Raw genomic sequence first — 10017 nt, forward strand, 5'->3', positions numbered from 1 at the left:
GTGCAGGCCCACTGCAGAGAGGAAGGGAAAGACTGGGAACCAGGAAGACAGGAGAGGGAGAAAAGGACAAGGGAAGGTGGCCCCAGGAGGCACCAGAAGTTGTATAGCCCCACTGGAGGGACACCTAACCTGGGATAGGCCTGCTGTCCCCCTGCCTGCTCCCCTCAGCCACAGTGCCCCAGATGGGCCACACCCCACAGGTACACACGCCCATGTGGAGCAGCAGTCACACAGGGACCAGGCCTGCCAGCCCACTGCCCTCGTGACTCTGGAGTCCCAACGCTTCCTGGGGCGACCGCTGGGCCCACAGAACCATCCTGGGCTCCCACAGGGGTTCAACAGCCATTAGCCAAGGCCCCTGTCCCTACATTCATGAAATCCTAGGGCAGCGCAAGGCAGGGCTGGACTGAGGGCCTGGGGTTGCCCCACAGAGCAGGGGCGTAACTAGGAGGTGAATTACTCCCCAAAGTGACCAAGCCACACCCATCATGATGACTTTTTTGTTTTTTGCCCAATGAACTATTAGAACATCTCTCGACCTTGGAGATTCACCTCTCAGGACAAGAGCCCAACAAAGCAGCAGCTCTCTTTGTAGGGCAGAGACTAGGAGACAGGGGCCTTAAGAATGTCCCCTGCTACCTAGTGGCCGCATGAATTTAGCTGTCTGGCCTCCCTCAGTTTCCCCATTGTTACCTTAAAGGGTAACAATTCCCACACATTCAAGTGTCCTGAGATTTTCTGGGGAAGACCCCAGATGACACAGACCCCAGGACAGAGCCCCTCTGGGCCTTCTCAGAGGAAGGCAAGGCCACAGGACTACCACCCCCACCCCCACCCCAGGGGAGCAGATAGGCAGCACCTGGCTCAAACTCCCAAGGCCCCTGTCCCAGCTGGGTCACCCTCAGGCAGGGCCTGGACTCTCTGAGGCCCAGATCCTAACCTTTGGAAAGTGAATATGTATGATGTGGGGGCCACGGGAACAGGAGTGAACGGGTCTCTCAGTCACCCCGTGGTGGTCACTACTACAGTTAGTAGCTGTCACTACTAACTCCGCCCCTTTCTACCAGTTCAAACCCCTATAGGGCAGGACACTGCGCTCTTCCTGACCTTGTCTCAATTTCCCCTCCTATCCCAAGATGGGAAGGCCTTTCTGGGGGATCACTGCCTAGATTAGTACCTGGGGGTAAGTGCCTTCCCCACTGTACCCTGCCTTCCAGGGATGGGTCCCCCCACTTTCAAATGGTAATAGATGCGGCCGTGGTGAAACATAATTAGTCTTGGGACTAGAAGGGTAAACAAATGCGTAATTCATGAATTTGCTAATTGTCCTTCATTTTGATCTTCTGCCATCTCTGCTAGCTTGAGTGACATACATCTCATGGCAAGGACTCAGAGAGTGCCGGGAGCGAGCCGCGGAGGCTGTTGGCATGGGAGCTGGACACCTGGTCTGACCCTCCTCCAGCTGCCCACCGCCTCAGACATCACAAAAGGCAGGAAGCCCGTGGCACTCAATTGTTTATTTTCTGAAACTGTACACAAACGTAAAATACTTTAACAGCCAGTCTATGGGGGAGATTGTTTGGTTTTAAATTATTATGAAACAGAACCTAAGGGGAGCTTTTATTAAATAAACATAAAGATGAGGATTTAAGGGTACACACCTGCATTCTACCAGTCATTTTTTTACTCTAGCTTCTGGGTGTGTGAGGATAGAAAAGACACATCGAACTGAATAAACAAAATCCGTTTATACCCTGAAACGTTGGCAGGCCACTCAAGCGATTGTTCAGAACGTCCATCTCACAGAAGATGGCCTCACCGTCTAATAAAAATTAAAACTGATCTGTTGGCCTCTTTGGTTCCAAAATTATGTATAATACATTTAACTGTATTCATTTTTTTTTTGCTGCTATAAAAATAACTTCTTTTTTTCAAATGGCAGTTTCTGACTAACCCATGCAACTAAATCAGTGCAAACATTAAAAGCAATCATTCGCTTAAAAAAGAAGCAAAGGATTTCATTTCAAGTATAAAAAATATAAAAAGAGTCATACGAGTCCAGTTTCGTCTAGTGTGGGTCAACCCTTTAAATTGCATAGTTCACGTGGCACTTGGACATCTAGAGGGAGAGCGACTTCAGCGCTCTCTCCCCCGGGGGCCACTTCTGGACACGCGCAGATCGGCAAGTGCTATATCATGTGCGTCAGGCAGGTCAGCAAGTGCTATGCGGGGCAGGTGGGCAGGCGGGTGAGTGGGCAGGTGCCATGTCCATGGCTGGCCCCGGTGGCCAGGGCCCACCCACACGGGCAACTTCTGCAAAGCAGTGAAAGCCTTCCCCATCTCTCCAAGGCCAGCAGAGTGGTTCCCTTCCCCCACCCTGTGCTGAGGGACCCCCACCAGCATTTCCAGAATGCCTCTTCCACCTCCCATTGCCTCCTCTGGGCTCATCCCTTGCCTAGTGGTCATTCCCAGCCCCCCCCCCCAACCAGTCCTAGAGGAATGTCCCCAGGGAAGGGCACCGATTGCAACTTTTCTTCTTCTCATTTTGAACAATTCCGTTTTTCGCATCAAAGGTCATACCTGATAGAAAAGTCTTTACAGTTCTACAACTGGCACAAAGGACCTGTCAACTGTTGGAGATCAGTTAAAGCATCGAATTAAGACCCCATCCTCTCCCACCCTCCCCATCACACACACACACACACACACACACACACACACGTCATGTCAAGGACCCGAGTGACAAACAGTCGAATGGTCATCGCCCCTGCTCCTCAGTCTCTGACAGGCGGTGGACTTCCTGGGCCTCGTGCCCTCTACCAGGGCGTGGAGGGACAGTTTCCCCAGGTCTCGCAGCATGGAGGATGCCAGGTGGGGAGAAAGGGGCTGCTGCAGCAGATCAGGCCTGGTACAGCCCAGGGGGACACACAGCCTGCCGCACAGCTCCCCACCCTGCTTTTCTTCTCCATGGCACTCTCTCTCTTCCTCTCTCTCTCTCTCTCTCTGTCTCTGTCTTTGTGCTTTTATGTGTGCTCAGAAGGCGCGATTCAGAGTGGCCCGGCCAGCTGGTGGGAATGGTGGCTGCTCACCCCATTCTCTTCGATTGACAGGCATTGGTAGCTAAGCTGCCATTTGTCACCGCATCCATTTGCTGGTATCCTGGAGGCTGCTGTGTGGGTGGCAGGATGCGTCTGGCTGTGCGTGTCTACGTGTGCATTTGAAAGTCTCTCCTGTCAGCTGGGGCTCTCCCTCTGGCTTTGACCAGTTGCTGTATGGAGTCGTAGGCAATTCCCTCAGGCTTCACCCTGGCCCTCTCCCTGCAGCCCACGGAATGACCGCGCTCAGCCCACCGGGCACCTCCTGTTCCCGCAGGGGCTGGAAGAAGCCCACCGGGGACTGTCGTCCACACCCCACTGCCGCTGTGCCCCTGCCCTCCGCCATCAGGCGCAGCCACACTCCTCCACGATCATGTTGGGCACGTCCCGCTTGACGATGTTGTACTCGTCATCGAAGTAGAGCATCGACATGGAGCTCAGCTTAGTGGGGATGCAGCAGGAGTTCACAGGGCCGGGGTTCAGGCCCCGCATGCGGTACTGGTTCACCACGGCCGTGTGGAAGGAGGAGGCGGAGCCGGGGACCCCGGCCAGGTAGGCCGGGCAGCTGCCCTCGCAGTAGTTCCCGTAGTAGCCAGTGGGCGCGATGATCCAGTCATTCCAGCCGATGAGCCGGAAGTCGATGAAGAACTGTTGCCTGCAACAGAGGTTGGTCCGGCCATCGCACTCCAGGCCCCGCTTCCGGATGCGATGCCTGTTGTCACCCAGCCGAGCCTGCACCACTACGAAGGGCCGGTGTGACTCCTCACCGGGGTCCACGAACACTGGCACTACGGCCAGCTCCTGGCAGCTGTCACACTGCACATCCAGGTTGAGTCGTCGCTCACCTCGCTCGAACAGGGCTTGGATGGCCTCCGTGAGCGGGAAGGTGTGCCAGCCACTGCGCTTGAGGTCCACCTTCTTCTCCACCACATTCCACCTGTCGCCGTGGCCCTGCTCCTGGAAGTACACCTTGACCCGCACCTTCCGCCGACTGCCCTTCTCCAGCACGTAAGGCAGAAGTTTCAGGTAAAGCCACAGGCTGGCCTGCACCACGAACAGGTTCTGGTTGCCTTCGTTGGAAACGAAGAAGTACAAGCGAACCCGGGAGGAGGCGAGGCCATCTGCAGAGAAAGGGGAGAACAGGCCAAGTGAGCTCAAGGAGAACAGGAGGCATCAGGGGAAATGGACTCCGCTGCCTCATGCTGAAATGCACACTTGCCACACAGCTGGAAAACGTTACTGACCAGAAATACCGATCCCAGAGCCCGGGCCTCTGCCTGTAACCTGGGAGAGGCAGAAAGAATCATTTCCCATTGAGAAACCTGGGCCAGGTTGGAGCTGGAGGGTCCGGGCTTCTAAGATCCGGCCTCACCTCTCCCAGGCCAGGACTCCCTGGAGACGGCCTGTCAGGCCTCAAAGCTCAACAGAGGAACTTGTCAGGAGGCCAAGATCTTAACAAGTTGTTATGGGTATCTGTGAAATCTGAAAAACAAAACCAGGATCGCAGGGAGGATTTTGGGGTGGGTTATTCTAAGTAGGTTTTTTTTTTTTTTCTGGTTAACTTAGGGCATTGCAAAATCAAAGCTGAGCCACCTACCGCCTCTTTCCAGTGTTTACCTAAGTATGATCTGATCCAACCCCCAGTGAAACCTCCACAGCAAACAAGCAAGCTCTGCTCAGATCCGACACAGGAACATGTGGCTTTGCAAGCTGCAAAGTGCAGCCCTTGATTCCAAGTAGTTCCAAGGGACAGGACATTCAGCCTTGAAACTTGGAAGTCCAATCCTCTAACAAGACCCTGGTGCCCTGTTCATGAACGTTCAAAACCTCCAGGGAAAGCAGAGGCTGGTTGGTTAATCTCTCAATAATTCAGCTCAACAAGAAGAGTGGCCATGCCAGCCAGGAGATGACTCTCCTCTCATCCTACATTTGGGTGACCCTTCCCTTTGACAATCTCTACTTTTTCTCTTTCTTTATGTTTTTTCTTTCGTTCTTTCTTTCTTTTTTCCAGGAACCAGGCAACTCCGTGGACACAGTTAGTTTTATGAAACCTCCCACCATGCCCCCCCCAGACCCCCTTCTCCGGCCTTGCCCAGCTCTTCTAATAACACTGACATCTGACTTTGAAATGGGGGAGGCTACAGCCTTAAAAGCTGCCTGTGACCTGAATCTGTTATTTATAAGTCAAAGAGCTGGCTCCGTGAAACCAGAAATATAACAGCCCCCGCTGTCATTTTGTGCCACCGGGACCAAAAGGCCTCCTCGACCTTCCAGAGTCACATTTCTACCCTGGGCCCCAAAGCACCTTTTAATCCAAACCCTCTAATTGCATGTCGAGCTTCCCCTGACTCGGGCGGACAGCTAAAACGGCAATGCATTTCTTTCTAAGCACAAACCAGCCCTGATTGTCTCTGCTTTTCTCCACACCCGGCCATGCAAAACTTTTCATCCCTTTTCATCCCCAGGCGGCATCAGCACGGTCTGACTGCTGCCTGGGGGAGCGTGGGGGGGCATTTGCAGCCATGGGCACCACCGACCCCCCTCCTCCCAGGCTCCCTGCTTGTCCCCTGTCCCTGCCTACACCGGTGTTTCCCCCCTGAGACCTTCTCTGCAGTCCTCTCTACACAAATGGGGCCGAGCTCCAGGCACAAAAGCCAGCCTGGCTCATTCAAGTCCTGAAAAGGACAGCGGAGCCGAAAGCACTTGCAGCATTTCAGCGCAGGCACGTTTTCCTCCTTCTTTTAAACTTCCCAAAGATTTTTCTCTCCCTGATTTTTAAATTTAGACAGAGGTAGAGCTCTACAATCAGGTGCTGGGGGAGGGGGAATTCCAGAAAGGAGTCCTACCCTTTGTTAACTAGAAACTCTGCAGCTCAGACCAGAGAGCTGTCGCTGCTGCCAGGCAAGCCAAAGGCACAGGGCTGTCCCCGCATCTTTCTGTGTAAATGATGGACCTGTTGAGAAGCCTGCCTTCCGCCCCATCCTGGTGCCCACACAATCGGAAGAGAGGTTGCCTAGCTCTCCCCAGCGAGGCTTCAGCAATCCTGGCAAGCCCACGCCGCCCAGCGATGGAAGCGGCCCCGGGGGCCTCTCACGCAGGCACACACACACACACACACACACACATGCACTCACACACACACACACTCTCCTCCGGCCCACGTATATCAACAAGCACACACATCTCCATCCACACTGCTAAGCCTACACTCCGATCGTGGGAAACAAAAACATTAAGCAATCTCCAAGCAAGTGCCCACAGAGCCAGGGCCGCGCGCATCTGCCGGGAGGGGGACGCGCGCCCAAAGGCGCTGAGGCCCGATTCCCAAGAGCAGGGGTGAAGGGCCGGGCTCTCAGCTGCGTGAGTGGGGGGACCAAGAAGGGGTCTACAACCTGGGGGAAGAGAAGGGCTGAGCGCGCGGGGCCGCGGGCAAGCTGCTGGGCCGTGAGTCCAGGTTGCCCCTGGGGCGCGCCGGCTGTGGTGGCCGCAGGAGCTGGCAGAGAGGGTGGGAGGGAGCGCGGGCCGCTACTGGCCGCCCGAAGGCCATACCCACCTGTCTCAGCAAAGCTGATGATTTCGGAGACGCGCTCCTGGCCGTCGGCGCCGGGGCTTGCGTGGCCGTCGAGGTGTGGGATCTCCACGCGGCCATCCTCGCGTACCTTGCCCGCGTGCAGCTTGCGCAGGGCCGTGACCATGGCGGCCTTGGGCACAGCGTGCGTGATGTTGGGCCGGCCCCGCAACTGCAGGCGGTTCAAGATGTGCCGCTTCACCGCCTCCAGGAAGTCGCCGTCCACCCGGCCCAGCTCCTCAGGCCGCCGGAAGCCGCCGCACGACGTACAGGTGTCCTGCGAGGAGCCCGGAGCTCCGGGCGGCGGGAGCGGCGGCGGCGCAGCGGGCGACGGCGGGGGCGTGGGGGAGCCCCAGGCCTCGGGCCCCAGCCAGCCCGCCACCAGGAGCAGAAGGCAGGCGGCCCCCAACACCCGACCGGGCAGCCCGTCCATGGTGCGCCGCTGGCGACAAGGGCGCCCGCCGCGAGGCGAGGCGAGCCGAGCGCAGGGCCGGGCTCCGGGCTCCGGGCTCCGGGCGCACCGCCCCGCCCCGCCCCCGCCCGAGCCCGCGCCCGCCCGGGCCTCCGCCCGCCCGCCTGCCGGGAGGGCCGCCGCCGGCTCGCAGGGGGAGGGGGCCGGCCGGGCCGCGGGGGTTCCCGCGCGGCGGCGAAGGGGCGCGGAGGGCCGCGGGGGCTGGAGGGGCGCGCGGGGCGCGGGCGGGTCACTGCCGCACGGGCGTCTCGAGGAGCCTCAGCATCTGCAGCCTTCTGCCCATCCTCTTCGAGTCGGGGCCCCGCAGCCCCTGCTCCGGTGAAGCGAAAGCAGCAGCGGCGGCGACTCAGCCGCGGGGATGGGAAGGTGGCGAAGGAGCCGGTCGACGCAACTTGGTCGAGACCGAGAAGAAGGTGCCGGAGCCCCCGGAGCGAAGCCGGGCGCGGCTTGGCGCGGCGCTGCGGCGGGCGCTGCGGCGGGGCCCCGCGCTCGCACCTGAGCGCCTCGCCCTCGCTGCCTGGCGCCGAGGAAGAGCCGCCGCCGCTGGCGACGGGCAGGTCGTCCCTGCCGCGGGCCGGCGGGAGGCGGCGCGGAGCGAGCGCGGTGTTGGGGAGCACCGGCCGCGCGGGCCAGCTCACGGGCGCTGCTGAGCTCTCGGCCGCGGGCCCTGCAGTCCTCTCGGCGCGTCACACGGCAAAGTTGTCTCCAGGCTCCCGGGGCGCCGCATCCACGGGCGGGCAGCGGGCGGGCCGGACGCTGCGAGCTTCTCCGGGGCCTCTGCTCTGCCCGCCTCCTCGCCGCCTCCCTCTCCCTCCGCCTGCCTGCGCGGGCCGGCCGGGCGCGGGGCGCCGGCCGAGGAAGGCGAGGCGGAGGCCGGGCTCTTGTCGCCCCTGTCTCTTCTGCCTGCCGCGGCGGTGGCGAGGTCTGCTCGAGCACCTAAAAGTCTCCCGGCGTCCCCGAGAGCCGATGCCCTAGCTCGCGCTCCCACTGGCACACGCTGCAGGGCCGGGAGAGAGCGGGCGGGTGGCAGCGGCGTCCCCGCGCCCAACCGCGGCACGGAGTGGAGAGCACACCGAGGAGGAGTTCTGGGCTTTGCCCTCTCTTCTTTTACACTCCCCGTTTTTTCTCCAGAGGGGTAAAAATGCTGCACACTCTCCGTATGTGCGCGAGCTTTGAGATAGACGTTGGCAGGGGGTGGGGGAGCGTCGTCCTGGCCGTGCGGGAGGAGACGGTCCGCGCCTCCCCGCTCGGGCTTCCCGGGGGCGGAGGGGGAGGCGGAATCTGTTCAGGTCGGTGCTGCCCGCTCCCCCGCCCACCTCCGCTTCCCTCCGCTTTTTCCCTTTCTGCCTTAAGGAGGGGCGACTCTGCCCTCTATTCCCCCGCACCCCCCGCAAGGCCGGGCCACTTCTGCTGCTTCGAAACTTTCCCCCCACGTGGGTGCCCCGGACCCTCGCCCAGCTGGGCGATCGAGGCACCGATGGGCTCCGGGCGCTCGCCACTCTCCCTCCCACCGCCCCTCACCCGCGGACGCCCAGGACCTGCCCCTGTCCCAGTTGCTGTCCTCCCGGACCCAGGCGGACGGCTCTCGCCGCGCGCCCACCCGGGGGGTCCTGGGGTGCTCCTTCTCTTGCCCACCGGGTGAGGCGGGGCAACAACGCGCCTGGGCTCTGCGGGTGGATTCCGCTCCCGGGCTGCAGTGCCCTCATTGTGCGAGGACCCAGCCTCGAGGCCCACAGAGGCCTCTGAGCCCCGGGGCTTCCCGGACTGGTGGGGTCTGCAGCAACCCCCCCACCCCCGCCGCCTTGGCAAACCATGGCTCTCAGTCAAAGCCGGGTTTCAGTCGGGGCTCAGCCACTGCCAGCTTTGTAGCAGTGCTCTTGGATAGAGTCCTCACCTTCTCCAGTCTCTGTGTCCTCCTCTGTAAAGGGGGTACAGAGGCACCTTATTATCACTGGCTGATTGGGAGGCCTAAACGAGGTGACGGGGCCAAGCTCCTGGCAGAACTGACGGTTCCAGGGAGCTGTTCTCTGGCTGCCAAAGAAACACTGTCAGTGGAAATCTGACTCCAGATCCTGTCCAGATCCCCGAGTGCCAGCCATTCCTTTTGTCCCTTCTCAAGCCCCCACCTGTGTCTGGGGCTACACATCAATACCCACAGGGCACAGAGTTTGGGGTCAGGGACCCCTATCCACCCTGGCCTCACCTGGCAGCAGGCAGGACTGTGAGGAAGAAGTAGGATAGGAGGTCATCTGGCTTTCTTCCGAAATGGAGGTATGACCTGGGCAGAGCGTGGCACCCAGCTGGGGTCCCCGCAGCCCCCCATCATGAATCTTTGGGCCGGCCGTGCACTGTGTAGCTTGGCCAGAACCGCAGGCCAGCTGAGGCCCCTAAAGTCTGGAAGTGGAGCGCCCCCTCCCTCCCAATCAGAGGAACCTACGGAAAAAGTCCCAGAGCCAAAACTAGGGCGGGTCTGAGTTTAGCAACTTGAAGTCAGAAGCAGGTGCCCAGCTAGAGCACTGAGAAGGCAGCCCTCCTGCCTGCTTAGAACCTTCTCAAGAATCCCGTTCTCTGCTGCTTCCATCCAGACTCCGTGGCTTGCCCTGTCTAGAGCCTGTGATCCATGGGCAGGAAGGAGGCACTCTACCTCCCAGGCAACCTGGGCCAGCACATCCTGCAAGGTCATCCTGGTGAACCAGGCAGCACCCCTCTTGGTGGATTTGCTTGCATCTTCTCATGGGCAAGTGCACTCTGACTTCAGGCTTTCTCCATCACCTGAGCCTCTGACTACTTGGCAAACTCATTCTCAGTCTTTAGGACCCAGCCCAATCTCTCTTCCTTGGCAAAGCTCTCCCTGACCCTCTTGTGCCCTGGATGGTACTTGT

The 10017-nt window shown here is 59.7% G+C and overlaps 1 protein-coding gene across 1 annotated transcript; it reads right to left on the reverse strand.

The window, feature by feature from the left end:
* Window positions 1-2703: 2703 nt before the first annotated feature.
* Window positions 2704-7096, reverse strand: Inhbb (inhibin subunit beta B). Its single transcript, XM_027936883.2, has 2 exons — window positions 6649-7096; window positions 2704-4216 (listed from the first exon to the last, which is right to left on the reverse strand). Exons 1-2 carry the CDS (start codon window positions 7094-7096, stop codon window positions 3441-3443), a joined length of 1224 nt encoding a protein of 407 aa, XP_027792684.2. The 3' UTR covers window positions 2704-3440.
* Window positions 7097-10017: the final 2921 nt, after the last annotated feature.

This window comes from Marmota flaviventris, chromosome 11 (assembly GCF_047511675.1).
Source record: "Marmota flaviventris isolate mMarFla1 chromosome 11, mMarFla1.hap1, whole genome shotgun sequence".
Lineage (NCBI taxonomy): Eukaryota > Metazoa > Chordata > Mammalia > Rodentia > Sciuridae > Marmota > Marmota flaviventris.